Source organism: Eucyclogobius newberryi, unplaced genomic scaffold (genome assembly GCF_026437365.1).
Source record: "Eucyclogobius newberryi isolate DKJ021-1_F unplaced genomic scaffold, fEucNew1.0.hap1 SCAF_9, whole genome shotgun sequence".
NCBI lineage: Eukaryota > Metazoa > Chordata > Actinopteri > Gobiiformes > Gobiidae > Eucyclogobius > Eucyclogobius newberryi.
In genome coordinates, this window is record NW_027316532.1 from 3,733,286 (window position 1) to 3,749,290 (window position 16,005).

The 16,005-nt window shown below is 42.5% G+C and overlaps 1 protein-coding gene across 1 annotated transcript in view; it reads left to right on the forward strand.

The window, feature by feature from the left end:
- LOC140353875 (BMP/retinoic acid-inducible neural-specific protein 3-like) overlaps positions 1 to 15,616 on the forward strand; it is a 269,485-nt gene extending 253,869 nt beyond the window's left edge. Inside the window, exon 8 of the mRNA XM_072438634.1 lies at positions 14,331 to 15,616. Within this exon, the coding sequence (XP_072294735.1) occupies positions 14,331 to 15,450 (1,120 nt within the window). The 3' untranslated portion in view covers positions 15,451 to 15,616. The remainder of the gene's footprint in view (positions 1 to 14,330) is intronic.
- The last annotated feature ends 389 nt before the right edge of the window (positions 15,617 to 16,005 follow it).

The window sequence follows — 16,005 nt, forward strand, 5'->3', positions numbered from 1 at the left end:
TGAAAGAGGAACTTCACGAACGATCGGGACACGCACTGGAATCGCTTTAAATTAACTTGTTTTGACTTTATTCGGCTGGATTGAGTGTTTTCGTCGTGTCGTTGCGATGTGTCTTGGCTCCGAGTCCCCCGGCTCCGGCCCCGCCCCCCGGCCGGCGCCGTACTGCGTTTACACAAAGGAGGAACTCATGAAACTGAGGAGAACAGTCGTCTTACCCGGAGATCGTCACGTTATCCCGGCGGACATCCTAAGGAAAACGCAACGAAGCAGACGGGCTGGACGTAAACTCCAAGAGAAGAGAGGGACAAACAGGAAGTCGGTTCCCGCCGTAGTCATGGGTAACGTGAGGTCCCTTCAAAATAAAATGACGGAAATAGCGAGCCTCATGCGGTCCCAGAGGATTTATAGGGACAGCAGCGTCTTGATTTTCACAGAGACCTGGTTAACAGCAGAAATGCCAGACTCTATTGTAGGTTTGGACAATTTTCATCTGCTGCGGGCGGACAGAACGAGAGAATCCGGGAAGAAAAGAGGAGGAGGTCTGTCGGTGTATGTGAACACGAGCTGGTCCAAACCCGAACACTGCACAGTGAGGGAGCAGCTATGTAACGGGGATATTGAACTATTGGCTATTGACATGAGGCCATATTATCTGCCCCGGGAGTTCTCACATGTGATTTTGATCGCAGTCTATGTGGCCCCGTCTGCCAATGCTGAAGATGCTTGTGAAGCACTGCTCTCCTGCACTTGTAGGCTGCAAACACAGCATCCACAAGCTCTCTTCCTCATCTCTGGTGACTTTAACCACGCTTCTCCCTCTTCTGTTCTACCAACATACACCCAGTATGTTACCTGCCCCACCAGAGACAATAGAACATTGGACTTGTTTTTTGCCAACACCAAGGAGGCTTATTCTTCTTCCCCCCTCCCTCCCCTGGGCAGCTCGGACCACAACCTTGTACATCTGAGGCCTGTGTATGAACCTATCGTGCGCAGGCAGCCTGTGGTGTCCCGTGAGGTGAGGATGTGGTCTGCTGAGAGCGAGGAGGCTCTGAGGGACTGCTTCAGCACCACTGTCTGGACTGAGCTTTATGACCCACATGGGGAGGACATCAACACCATCACAGAGTGCATCACGGACTACATCAACTTCTGTTTTGAGAACATTGTTCCCTCCCGGACGGTGCGGTGTTTTCCAAACAACAAGCCATGGATTAACCGTGAACTGAAGGCTCTGCTGAAGGAGAAGAAGAGAGCCTTCAGGTCAGGGAACAAGGAGGAGCTGAGGACTGTGCAGAAGGAGCTGAGGAGGAAGATCAGGCAAGCTGAAGCCGGCTACAAGAGGAGGATGGAGGAGCAGCTGCAGCAGAAGAACATTCAGGGAGTGTGGAGGAGCCTGAAAACCATCTCGGGCTTCAAAATCCCCCCTGCCCAGACAGAGGGGGATCTACAGTGGGTGAATGATTTAAATACTCACTTCTTGAGGTTTGATCGGTCACCCGCCCCTCCCCCTGCACAGCTGCATGCTCCCGCTTCCACAGCTGGACAATGCCCTGCATCTGTTCCTCTTCGCTTATCTGCCCCGGACCATCAGCTCCCCACTTCGCCTGGACTCACCCATCCCCCCAGCACACGGTCCCCCTGCCAACCACTGACTGTCACAGCAGCACAGGTGAGGAGTGAGCTGAAGAGGATTAAAGTGAGGAAGGCAGCAGGACCTGATGGCATCAGCCCCAGGCTCCTTAAGTCCTGCGCAGATGAACTGTGTGGAGTTGTGGAGCATGTCTTCAACATGAGCCTGAAGCTGAGGGTGGTACCACAGGTCTGGAAGACCTCCTGTCTGGTACCTGTGCCTAAGACACCGCGCCCCAAAGACCTCAACAGCTTCAGGACAGTGGCTCTCACGTCCCACCTGATGAAGACACTGGAGCGGCTAGTCCTGGACCACCTCCGCTCCACCGTGAGCTCAGCCATGGACCCGCTGCAGTTTGCATATCGGTCTGGCATCGGAGTGGAGGACGCCGTCATCTCCCTGCTGCACCGCTCTCTCTCTCACCTGGAAAAGCCTGGCAGCTCTGTGAGGATTCTGTTCTTCGATCTTTCCAGCGCCTTCAACACCATCCAGCCGCTGCTCCTGAGGGACAAGCTGGAGACGGCTGGTGTGGAGTATGACCTGGCAGAGGGGATCCTGGACTACCTCACAGACCGACCCCAGTTTGTGAGAGCACGGGACTGTGTGTCTGACACTCGGACCTGCAGTGTGGGGGCGCCCCAGGGCACTGTCTTCGCGCCCTTTCTCTTCACCCTTTTCACTGCAGACTTCAGACATGACACGGACAGCTGTGTCCTGCAGAAGTTCTCTGATGACTCTGCCATCATCGGACTCATCACGGACGACGATGATGCGGAGTAAAGAGGACTGGAGCAGGACTTTGTGGACTGGTGTCAGCGGAACCACCTCCTCATCAACGCAGGGAAAACCAAGGAGATGGTGGTGGATTTCCGCAGACGCCACCCCACTGCCCCCTCACCAGTGAACATCCAGGGACGGGACATTGAGAGAGTGGACTCATACAAGTACCTGGGTGTTCATCTGAACCACAAACTGGACTGGACTCATAACACGGACGCACTGTACAGGAAGAGCCAGAGTCGGCTCTACCTCCTGAGGAGACTCAGGTCTTTTGGAGTGACAGGGCCACTTCTGAAGACCTTCTACGACTCTGTGGTGGCATCGGCCCTCCTGTACGGTGTGGCCTGCTGGAGCAGCAGCATCACAGAGAGGGAGAGGAAGAGGCTGGACAGAGTCATCAAGAAGTCCAGCTCCGTCCTGGGCTGTGCTCTGGACTCGGTGCAGGAGGTGGGGGACAGGAGGGTCCTAGCTAGATTCACATCTATGCTGGACCATGAGTGTCACCCCCTGCAGGACACTCTGTCCCCTGCAGGACACTCTGTCCGCTCTGGAGAGCAGCTTCAGTGAGAGACTGATCCACCCTCGCTGTGTGAAGGAAAGGTTTCGCAGGTCTTTCCTTCCTGCTGCTGTCAGACTTTATAACAAACACTGTTAGTACTGAACACTCGCAATACTGACCTAACCTAATACTGATGTGCAATTCTGTCATATGTGCAATTACTGTGAAATTCATGTGCAATTACTGTGAAATTCATGTGCAATCTATGTGCTGTCGTGACACATATTCATGTGCAATTACTGTCGGATCACATGCAATGGTATTTATGCATTTATTTATTTATTTGTCTATGGGAGTTTTTATTTATTTATAGGAGATCTTCTACTGAAAGTGTTTTTCAGACTTCCTATAAGTGATCTGTTCTTCTGTATCTACCTCTGTATCTACCTGCGTTGCACCAATGAAATTTCCCCATGTGGGACAATAAAGGAATATCTTATCTTATCTTATCTTATCTTATCTTAATTTGGAAATACTTTTAAAAGACGGTTGTTAAAGGTTGAATGGACAAAAAAAATGTTGGCCCGAATCTGAGTCTTATTTCCTCGTGGTGTGGACGGCCAATTTGTCCTGCCACGTATCGATCATAAAACACACCTATCGCTCACCTGCAGCCGTGTGCGGTTCTTCCCCACGTTTCCACGTGTCAAAGCGCATGGATCTATCATAATATAGTTCCCTCAGTGTACGGGACAAAATGAAGACGGAGAAAGACAGTTCGAGCTGACGCAGAAGTGGACAGAAATCTACGGGAGACGAGAGATGTGATGTGATCCGTTGTGCTAATAAACAAACGCACGTGTGTGTTGTATCGGTCCGCACGGGGGAGTGGCATGCGCACGGGGGAGGGGCATGAGCACGGGGGAGGGGCATGAGCACGGGGGAGTGGCATGTGCACGGGGGAGGGGCATGTGCACGGGGGAGTGGCATGTGCACGGGGGAGTGGCATGTGCACGGGGGAGTGGCATGTGCACGGGGGAGTGGCATGTGCACGGGGGAGTGGCATGTGCACGGGGGAGTGGCATGTGCACGGGGGAGTGGCATGTGTAGTCACTTGCTCGTCTTGACCGATCTCTAAGCTGAAAATCTCGAGCGACATGTTCCTCTCAAAATATATTATATATATATATATATATATATATATACGATTTGATGTGGGCCCGCTCGTTAAACCCGCAGACTCTAAAGAAAAACTGAGGCGTTTCTTTTAAAACACAGAAAAGTTTAATTTCACACTAGGCTAGCTCTGATTGGCCGCGTGTACTTGGAGAGCAGTGCTGGAGATTGCAATCTTCAGGTGTGGCTGGGCTCACCTCTTCAAAACCTCCAGCGCAATATAAAGCACCTGTGTGTAACATTAGCATAAAGGTTGTGTTTTTCAGATGCTCGGCTGAGAATAATGAGTGATTCTGTTTCTTTTCATGCACATTCAGTAAAAGGCGAGAAAGCAGCGCCGCAACCAACGATTATTTCAGAAGTCGATGAGTTATTTTTCGATTAGCCGCCTGGGCAAACAGTTATTTTGAGACTTTTTAAACACATTTTCTACAAAATAATGTGATTGAAGAATTCTAGTTTGAGAATATTTACAAGTGTTATGAAAATCTAAATTTGTTTATTCTTTTTTGACATTTTGATTCAATAATGCCACTGAATTTGTTATGAAAGGTCTGTTTAGTCCAAATAACTATGACTACTGCACATGACTACAATTATTATTTTATTGTTGACTAGTTACAATTAATGAGTCGTTGCAGCTCTAGTGAATATTCAGTCCATAAACTAAAATGCTTAATGTGATGCATGTTTTAAATTGTCATCACAACATACACATACTATGCTTATATTTGACCTGATTGCGCCCCTTTTCCCTCTTTTACCACGTGAGCGACTCTGCTGGTTAACTGTTGGTTTAAATGGAAAACGAGAGAAAAGTCTTGCCACTAAAATATGTAAAAATCTGTCAAATTGCGATATCCAACCAAAACAAGTTCATGAAAGAGCCAAGTAACAAAGCATGAACAAAGACTTAAATCATAATGAACTAATAGTGTTTTAAGTATGATTAGCTTAGTAACTACTAAAACAAATATGTATTAATAATAACCAAGTAAGTATGTTGCAGTGGGCGTGTCCATGGTGTAGGACATGTGTGGACATTAAAGATTATCTTATCTTATGAAAACGGGATTTTCGCAGCAATGGTGTCTCGAATGAAACAATTAGGACATTTCAATGATGATTAGCATAATAAGTCAGGTTCAGTAAGTGCTCCTCGAGTTATTAATGGTCCCATCAGCCTGTCCAGATGGAAATGCGGCTAAATTGTGGCTAAAATCTGTCATATTTACATCATAATCATAAGAATGAATATGGCACGGTCCCTTTAGAGTGTGAGTCCTTTTATCGTCTTTTTAAAGTTGAAGTCCATCGATTCATCTTCTTTTGCTTATCTGGGGGCGGGTCTAAGCAGGGACTCTGAGACTTCCCTCTCCTCAGACACTTCCTCTAACTCCTGCCAGCCTAGAGACATAGTCCCTCCAGCGTGTCCTGGGTCTTCCACGGGGACCCAGGAGGCATCCGGAACAGATGGAGGAGCAGTAGCTCTACTCTGAGCTCCTCCCATCTTTAGGGAGCGCCCAGCCACGGAAACTCATTTCGACCACTTGTATCCGCGATCTTGTCCTTTCGGTCATTACCCAAAGCTCCTGACCATAGGTGAGGTCAGAACGTAGACCAGTTGAAGTCATGAACAAGAAAACATTGTTGCTTGTCCATAAAGTGATCTTATTATTCATCACGCTTCTAAGGCATGTTGAAATCCCACTTTAGCGCCAAAAAGAATTTCACAAGAATCGTCCTTTTAATCCTCATCCCGCCATCTGTTTCAACAATCAACAAAGAGCTGAAACATCTCGCCTCTTCCAGCTAAAATAATTGATAGCAGCAAAAACAAAACACCATTATTAAGTAAACACAACGAAAGAAAAAGTTTGTTTGCTTTACAACTTTATGCCCCGAAAACCCTGTCACGTCTTCATCTGCTTACAAGCCTCGGCATGTATGATTCAAACTTGTCCTTATTTGTTCAACTCCAAACACGCCTTTATTGTATTAGTTATAACCCCGTCGTCTCCCGACATCGCTTCTTTTTGTTTGCGACCCAGTTCATATTTTTCACATTCTTCTCAAACTTGGCAGGCCTTGTTGTCATGGAGTTTGACGGATGAGTGAAGCCTAACGGAAACACGTCTCCTGTTGTCGACGGGGAGATTGTTTGGTGTACGCAGTGGGCATTTTGAGACGCGATTGATTGTATTGTTGAGTAAATAAACAGAACAAATGAGAATTGTGTTGGTCCGCTTCCTGCTTGTCTCCATGGAGGTGATATTGGTTGCCTGGGATGTTCCTCCGTGTGGCATTAAGGCGAGGCACTGACTTCCAGGTGAATAAGGTAAAAACAAAAAATTAAAAGAGAAATCCAATCAAAATATTGTCGTAGTTTTCTCACATAAATGTAAGAAGAAAATGTATTACATGTTTTTCATCATGTCATGTTTTCATATTTAAATACTGCTTTTTTGCAAAAGTGCATTTATTTTTTTACATCAAAAATAATTGTAGATTTTAGTTTTTCTTATAAACTAAATCTATATACAGTATATAGGGTTCTAAAATAGATATAAATATGTAGAAATGTTTTTGTGTAGATATTTTGATGTCTCTGTGAGAGAATAATGCATTTGGAGAAAACGGCCTGTGAAATTACAACGTCCCAGAGAAATGTATAAATATATATATTAATAACAAAATATCTTGAGCTGTAGATTGGAACATTTTGTTGTCACACTGACCAAAAAAAGGTAACAAATAAAAACATTATTTACCAACGTATAGTCCGGGGCCCAGATACGGCCATCAATACTTTTTACTGCATCATATTATATTGTGACCTAAGATAAGTGTTTTAGGGTAAATCTGTCTGACCCACTGTATTAATCACCAATTATATTAAGTGGCTCTTTTCACTTCAAATACATGTCATTATGCTGCCCTCTGTAAATATATATATATATAATTTAAAAAAAAATAATATAGTTTTTATGCCATTCGGGGAAACTTTCCAGACAAGCAATGACATCGCCCACGGGGACAAGAAGGTGCCAGAATGATTTAAACAATATAAATTGCTCATTCTATTATTTTGACTTCAGACAAAACAAGGTATGAAAATGAATTTTGTTAGACTTTTTGGTAACTCTTTATCCACATCATTATGAGTCATTATGAATTAAGCTGAATTGTTCTTGTTCAGGCTCCTAATCGTGTAGTTATTATAAAGTCTGGGTTTTCACACACTTTCAGCTCAAAGTGAATACACATTTTGACCACATTAACATTACTTTTCAGTATTTACTTTAGAGTGATTTGTGCTGCAAAAGTCTCTCAGAAACATAAAGCAGCATTCATTCTGGCAGTGTGTTGCAGATTGCATTCACTACTTGACCATTCCATATTCGACTTTTACTACCAGTCGACGTGGAGTTATTTGCGTTTTGCATTTGTAGCTCGCAGCAATAGCGGATGATTTGCTTGCATAAATATTTATCAATTTGCAGGCGTGGATGTCTTTAGGCAACGCGGCCTTTTCACTGTACCGGATCTGCATCGGCCGAGCGCAAACAGCCCCGGGTGCTAATGTAAACGCTAATATAGCTTATACATAAAGTCATTACGGTGAATACTGGGAATGTATGTTAGTTATTCATCGCTCTGTGTGGCGTGTCTGCGGCTGTTTGGGGAATAAACCAGTGGAAACCTGCACCAATCAAATGTCAGAACACGGGCCAAATCCAACTGACAAAAACTTGTCGAAATCATTCAGTTTGTTTGGATAATTGTTGGTGCAAATGGCATATTTAAAATGTTTTTATAATTTTCTCATTTTGACTATATTTAGTGTATTTAAACCTGTTGTAAATACAAATGACAGTTTTACACCAATCGAGGAGCTATTTGTGGAGAAAAGTTGAAAAACAGGAAGTGACACTAGGGACTCTCAGTTTATGCAGAATTAACAAAAAAACTATTTTTGACCCTCTAAACATTAATTCAACAAAATAAAGTCGCTCTCATGTATTTGTATTTGTCAAATAAAGTTCAGGCCCAGTTTATTTTTATTTTTTTGTTTCATTTATTATTGTCAAAATTCTTTATAACGAGACATTTATAACAAACAATATAACAGTTAAAGAAATGCCAGGGAGCTTTGGCCCAGTATTTGCTGGGTGATTTCCTATTACAACCAGGAAGTAAAATTATAAAAAGGTCTGCTATTCTGGGATGAAATTTGTACACTTTTTTGCTAAATATATTAAATGTATTTTTCTTAACTGAGCATTTCTGCTTAGGGCACCCAAATGCCTAGCAGCGGCCCTGCATAGCACATTATATTGTACTCTAAATCTGAACCGGATGGACGCGTGTCAGTGAAGTGGTACGAGCGCCTGCCCCTGCTCCACCCCCACGGCCCCGCCCTGCTTTGTTAGACTCTGTTAGACTCCCGTGTCCCGCTGCCAGAGGAGGCGTGTCCTCTCCCGTGAGCTCCTCTGAGACCTGCCTCTGCACAAGCCACTAAAGGAAAAACAAGAACGAGTTTTAGAGAACGTTTCCTCCCATGCAGTTTGAATATGCATCAACATATTAGCCAAAATAATTCATATTTAAGTGGAAAAGTGCTCACGAACGCAAAAGGCAAATGTGAGGGAAATATATTTTTATTTCAATTGCTGCTATATAGCTTGAAACTGGGGCGGCTGCTGCTACTGATTATTTTAGTAATGTAGTTATCTATTGATTATTTTCTCACATGAATCGTGTAATCTATACATTTTTTCACATTCTGTAAAAAATGGTTTAAAGGATTAAGGATTAATTTGATCTTTTTAATCATTTGTTGGCCCGTAGGTTTTATTGGACAGGACAGCTCAGTGTGAAATGGGGATGAGAGAAGGGAGGACATTCAGAAAACTGTTAGAACTCAGGAGACTGCGGCCGGCTGCAGATAGAGCCTGGCATGTGTGCTGCTGCCTTAACAAAGTCAAACTTATATGTCATAGTAATAAAGAAAAAATAAATAGGAGCTTCTGTTTAAAATTGTCAAACAGCCACATTTCACTTCACCAGTCAAAATGTCCATGATGAGTGCATCTGTCACATTTCAGTCCCTTTAGTTTCATTTATTTGTTCAATTCTGAATGGAATGTTGAAGCCACGGAAAAGGATCAATGTGTCTTCTACAGAAACTTTACAGCTTGAAAAGAAAGACAAAACATAATTGTTTTCTGTTGGACTCTTTATAAATATGTTATTCACTTGTCACCAGACTGTACTGTAAACCGGCCGGAATAAATCTGAACAGTAACAGTTAATGTACGTTTGATGTAACATCACTCAAGATAGGAAACATCTACACATGTGTGACAGTTTTGAGCTGTAACTCTGCAGTTGATTCTTCTCTGAGCCGGACTTTTATTGCAGCATGAGCTCCGAGAGCCGTTCACTTTAGCCTCTGTGTCTTTGGCCCTTGGTGTGACCCTTCTGTCTCATCATCGTGGCCCCCTGTGTCTCTGGCCCTTTGTGTCTTTGGCCCTCAGTGTGGACCTTCTGTTTCATCCTTGGGGCCCTTTGTGTCTTTGGCCTTCGGTGTGGACCTTCTGTTTCATCCTTGGGGCCCTTTGTGTCTTTGGCCTTCGGTGTGGACCCTCTGTTTCATCCTTGGGGCCCTTTGTGTCTTTGGCCTTCGGTGTGGACCTTCTGTTTCATCCTTGGGGCCCTTTGTGTCTTTGGCCCTCGGTGTGGACCCTCTGTTTCATCCTTGGGGCCCTTTGTGTCTTTGGCCCTCGGTGTGGACCCTCTGTTTCATCCTTGGGGCCCTTTGTGTCTTTGGCCCTCGGTGTGGACCCTCTGTTTCATCCTTGGGGCCCTCTTGCTGCAGGCGCTTTATGTGAAACAAGCGCCACAACTATTCCATGTGCACCGTGTGCCACAGATTCATGCAGTTTTGATTAAATATGTAGATTAAACTAATTATCAAGGCAATAAAACAATAATCAATGTTTTTTTGTAATCAAATTACTTGTTTCAATCTGACTTGAAACCCATAAAATATGTATTATGCTAAGCTCTTTAGAACATGTTTTCTTTCCGTTATTTAAATATGTAAAATGTGCCGTTCAAACATGTCCCAAAAAAGTGTGAAAAAACACTGAATAATACATTAAAGCCTTTTACAAATTGTATTCCAATTAGTCCCTCATCTTGCCCTACGTTTGAGAAAAGGTTCAAACCCATTATTCATTTCAATGTGAGCTAATGCATATTTCAAATGTTCATAACTGGCAAAGATCAAAATTTGCATAATTTGTTATTTTCCAAAAAGCCAAAAGAGATTTATCTTTGAAACTAAAAACCAAAAATGTGAAACTGGGAAAGTTTTCTTCTGATCTGGACCTGAGCTGGACTTTGGACCAGGAAATTGAAAAAAAAAATCAAAATTAAAAAAAAAAATTCAAAGGTTAAAACTAAATAATTGAAAAACAAAATTGTAATGACAAATCAAACTAAAAATAGAATAAATTGGGTTTTGAATGTTGGAAAACAATCTCTTATTTTCACAGTTTAACAATAAAACATGATTTCCCAGTTTCACAATTTTGTACAAAATAGTACAAAATCAAATGCTAAATCAAAACGACTTCACAACCAGATTTGCCATTTTTCATCTTCATTTTAACAACAGCGTCTTACTATATCAACCCTCCCGTCGACACAATCAAAAAGAACTAAAAGAAACATCTTAACACTTGTAAATTCTGTGTAAATCTTTCTAGAATAACTCATATTTATACAAATCGACATTTCTGCATTCATTCTTTTCATCTCCTTTTCTCCATCTGCTCCGCTCTCCCACACCCACGGCTCCATCTCCCTTTTATTTACCGCCGCAAATGTTTGGACAAATGTTATTTACGCTTTCTAAAAAAATCTGTCGGGGAATTTCAAATCGCCCGTTCTCTCCAAATGAATTTAGCATCTGCATATGTCTGGATCGCTAATGCGCCTAAGCGTCTGAGCGGATTTAAAGCGCGGCAGATGTGGGACAAACAAGGCGCGCCGTTATTTGCCGAGTTCAATTCTGGACGTCGTGCCCATATGCTGATCCTTCACCGTTTCACTCATTGAGATTTATAGTTAGAGCCGAGTAAATGAGACGGCGAGACGCTTATTCGATGTGCGAGAGTAGAATACATTAAGCAAAAGCTGGACGGCCACAGATGATGACAAAGGGAACGTGACGTAAAATAACAATGTCCAAATTTACAGAATATTTATCTTCATTTGAGCCGTTTTAAGTCACTTTTTTAGCATTTTCTTCCCTTAGCATTGGTGGCTATGATAGCAATTGTATCAGGTTAAAGGGCCCATATTATTCATACCTGGAGTTGTGTTTCGTTTCATTTCCGCACGTTTAACGCACAAATCCTGCATATTTTGTCCGTGTTCTTCCCTCGAACTGAAAACAGCTCTGTTCCGTCTCGTGATGTCATTCAGTGGTAATACAGGAAGTGCTCCACTGTGTTTATAAACTCCACCCACCTTCACTAGAACCATTTGGATCATTTCAGACCTGGGATTGCCTCATTATTATTGTCTCATTTGGAAGCAGCAGCTATTGTTTTAGCCTCGTTGAAACTGCCACACTTCTCTGTACACTAGAAAGTATGGAAGACTTCCGGTGATCTGCATAAATATCCAATGTAGTGTATTATAGAGTAAACCAATTCAAGCAAGGTTAAAATTGCAGTTAACTTTAGAATCACCACTTAATGACATCACAAGGTGGAACAGAGAAGTTTGAGCTTTGGAGACGTAGACAGTCTAATAATGGAGGATCACTCACACAGCGAATGAAAGGAAACAACCTGCAGGTATGTTTGGGATGTTCAAAGTTCACAAGAGGCAGATTTTGTGTAATAAAGCAGCTTTAAAGGGGACGTTTTATACCAAATCAACTTGACTGAAGCTTTAACCTTGTGACGATGGTGTGTTCTCAAAGTGATGATTGATTTGATTGATTCCTGCATTTTTTTGTTATTCTGTGTATTTCTGCAAATGAGGATCAAGTGAAAATTCCTGTTTTCACCTACCCCCTATCCCCATCCCTGTACTTAGTAGTGCTTATTTGACAAATGAAAGACTCAGAATGACACATGTCGAGTGAGACCTCCATGGACCTGCTTTCTATTACTCTATTAGATCAATGGTGGTTTACAATGTACAAAATGTTAAATAATGATCAAACTAAGTGTCTGAAAATAACTTAGTTCAAACTTAACTTGTCGTTATTTGGTCCTAATTTGAGCCCATTGTAGTCCTGCTCTGGACTTGGTTTGGTCCTGTTCTAGTCCAGGCTCAGTTTTAAGTATAGTCCTGGTTTAGTCCCAGTTTTGATGTAGTGAATGTCCAAGTTTTAATTAGTTAAATAGTTTAGTTTAAAGCTTTGGGACAGTTTAACCAACGGTGCCAAATATCTCGGGACTTTCCTCCTTGAAAATGCTTTTTTGTCCATCTTAAAAGATTCAAACTAATCAACGACTTTTCTCGACGAGGAATGATCATGACAAAGATTCACACGGTGCAGAGGAGGGAGAGTGACTATATGGTTGCTATGGATACGACGATAGCAGCGTTAAACAAACACTTGAATTGTATTATGTGCAGGAAATATTATAAGTCGTTACTTTTGATTTTGTCTGTTTTGAGAAAGGTAAAGTTTGAAGGTGAATGGTAGAATTTATCCTTGGAACATTTTGAACAAAAGTGTTTCGTGTCTTTGTGCAAAAACCAAACAACAAACATGTTCTTCTTCAGAAAGGTTCACATTGAAATACTTATTTCTGCTTTTCTTTCTGCCGTACGGAAGCAGAGCGTGTTTGTTTGTTTGTTTGTTTGTACTTGATTTGTTGGAATTGTTGCTGGTGATTGTTGACATCTGCAGACTTTTACTGTGAAGTCTGTTTAACTTCTTCACATTCATTTTACTTTTGCATCATTGAAATAAAATACAGTCAGTGCAAATGTTCAACTCTTTAAAAATGGAATTTCCCCATGTGGGACAATAAAGGATTATCTTATCTTATCTTATCTTAAATGTGTAGATCTTGAATTCATTTTTAAATTCTGTAATATTAGTATTTGTTAGTATTTGTCTTTTTTCCCATTAACCTATAGAGGAGAACGTCAATGCATTTTAGAGTTAAACTGGTTCTTTTTTTATAGATTTGTTTGTTTGTTTTTTGCTTTATTAGACAGTGTAGTGTGAAATGGGGATGAGACTGGGGAAGGACATTGCAGCAATGTTCACGTGCCGGATTTGAACTTTGACTTTTATTTGAAGATAGGAAAAGCTGTATTTGTCCCACGATGCAACAGCAAAGCACAAACACTCTAGCAGTTACGTAAGAATGGCAAGAAAAAAGGCTGAATTAAATTTAAAATAACGTTTAAAAAAAACAAAAAGATACTTAAAGGGGATATTGTTTTATTTTTTTCATATAATAAAGTCATAAAATATATATATTTCCAGCACTAATATATTGTAAAAGCAAATCTGTGCTGTCTGCCCTTATGTAATTAAAGAAGCAAAGCAGGAAGTGACGCTGTTAGCATGCTAATTTTTGTTAGCTTTACCGTGATAGTAAACTGTCCTTCTGAAAAGTGCCTTTAAAACTCTTTGTGTGAATAACTTTAGATAAGTGAGGAATACATTTAGACCACATTTACTTCTGTACTTAAGGTTACAGTGCCTTTAAAAGTATAAAATACAATCTTAAAATGAAATGAAAGTCTACTACAAGTTTACTACATGTGTATGGAGCAAATGTATTATGAACTCAAAATTGTAGTAATAACACTGAGTAAATGTACATGACTAGCATAAATCAGATGTCTACAGTAACCAGAGAACCCAATGTATCGGTGTGTGTTTACATGTATACGATAAATCTGATCATTAATAACACGCGTAACACATGTAGAGTAACCTTTATGATAACTCTGTCAATCTTTAACATTTGTTTGTCTTTGCTACAGTCAGACAAACAATCTGAAATAAAACAGATTCCTCATATGAAATGGAACTGTTTACATGCAATAATCCGATAACTCCAGAAATCCGACAATGATCAGATTTTTGGTGTGCATTTAAACACAGCCATAGCGCTTTGGTCGTCGAGCTGGAACGTGTTTGAGTCTTTTTCCACTTGACCTTTGACCTCTCCCTCTCCTCTCTTCCAGACCCTTCAGCTACTGGCTCCACTACATCCTGTCCATCATGTATTGCAGCGAGAACAACCACCTCGGCTCGTACCTGGAAGAGACCAAATCCTGCTCCTGCCCGTACGAACACCCCCCTTGCCAAGGCGTCATCCCCTGCACCGTGGGGGAGGGCACGGCCTGCGCCTCCTGCTCCTACGAAAACCGCTCCCGATGCGCCTCGTGCAACCAGGGCTACATGCTCAGCCAAGGCGTGTGCCGAAATGAGGTCCCGGACTCCACCGACCACTACATCGGGTTCGAGACAGATTTGCAGGACGCGGAGATGCGCTTCTTGCTTCAAAAACGGGACAATCGCATAAGCATCCATGGGATCTTTGTCAGCAACGACGTGCGGTTGAACAACTGGTTCGACCCTTCGTGGAGAAAGAGGATGTTACTGACGTTGAAAAGTAACAAGTACAAGTCGAATCACGTGCACATGCTTTTAGGGATGTCGTTGCAAGTTTGCCTTACCAAGAACACGACGCTAGACCCCATCATGTCCATCTACATAAATCCTTTCGGAGGTAGCCATTCCGAAAGCTGGATCATGCCAATCGACCAGACTCCGGACTATCCAACGTGGGAGAGGACTAAACTAGACCTACCCTACGATTGCTACAACTGGACCTTGAATTTAGGGAACAAGTGGAAAACATTTTTTGAGACCGTGCATTTTTACCTTCGAAGTCGCATCAAGGGGCCATCGCCCAACGGAAACGGGACGATATACTACGAACCGTTGGAGTACATCGAACCAGGTCGGAATCTCGGATACATGAAAATCAACAGCATCCAAGTCTATGGTTACAGTATGCATTTCGACCCGGAGGCGATACAAGACTTGATTTTGCAGTTGGACTACCCGTACACTCAGGGATCTCAGGACTCGGCGCTGTTGCAGCTTTTGGAAATCCGCGATCGGGTCAATCGCCTGTCGCCGCCCGGTTCTCAAACGCTGGACCTTTTCTCGTGTCTTTTGCGGCACAGGCTGAAACTTTCCACCACAGATGTCGCGCGGATTCAGGCAGCGCTGCAGACTTTCAGTGCCAAACAGCCCAACTCGATTGAATACGAAACAACCAAATTGTGTAGCTAATCAGCCGGAGCCTCGTGTGGACTGTAAACAGATGTTGCAGTGATCACAAATGCCTCATGAGAAGGGAGCAGTTTGAAATGGTTTTATTGGATGGTATATTATAGTTCAAACGATGTAGCAAGGCAATACTGTCCCATTTTGTCAAAACAGATTCGATTATTTGTCAACGGAACAAAAAGCCAGTGGAAAAAATATGTTTAAACACAAGCGTTTGGCAACTTCCCATTGACTTTGGTTCATTGTGTATTGTTTATGCACAGAATGTATGTATAATTAAATTTGTTGCATAATACAATGTTTTTTTTAATATACCTGCTTATTAGAAAACCCTGTCTAAATGGTGTATATTGTGTAACTCTCTTTCTTTTTTTGAGAGAGAGACTTTTTGGCCCAAAGGCTTCATTGGACAGGACAGCTCAGCGTGAAATGGGGGATGAGAGAGAAGGGAGGACATGCAGTAAATTGTCGGAGTTGGGATTTGAACTACTCTGCGGCCGGCTGCACTTGAGCCTGGCATACGTGCTGTGCCATAACCACTCCACCACAGGGCAGCAC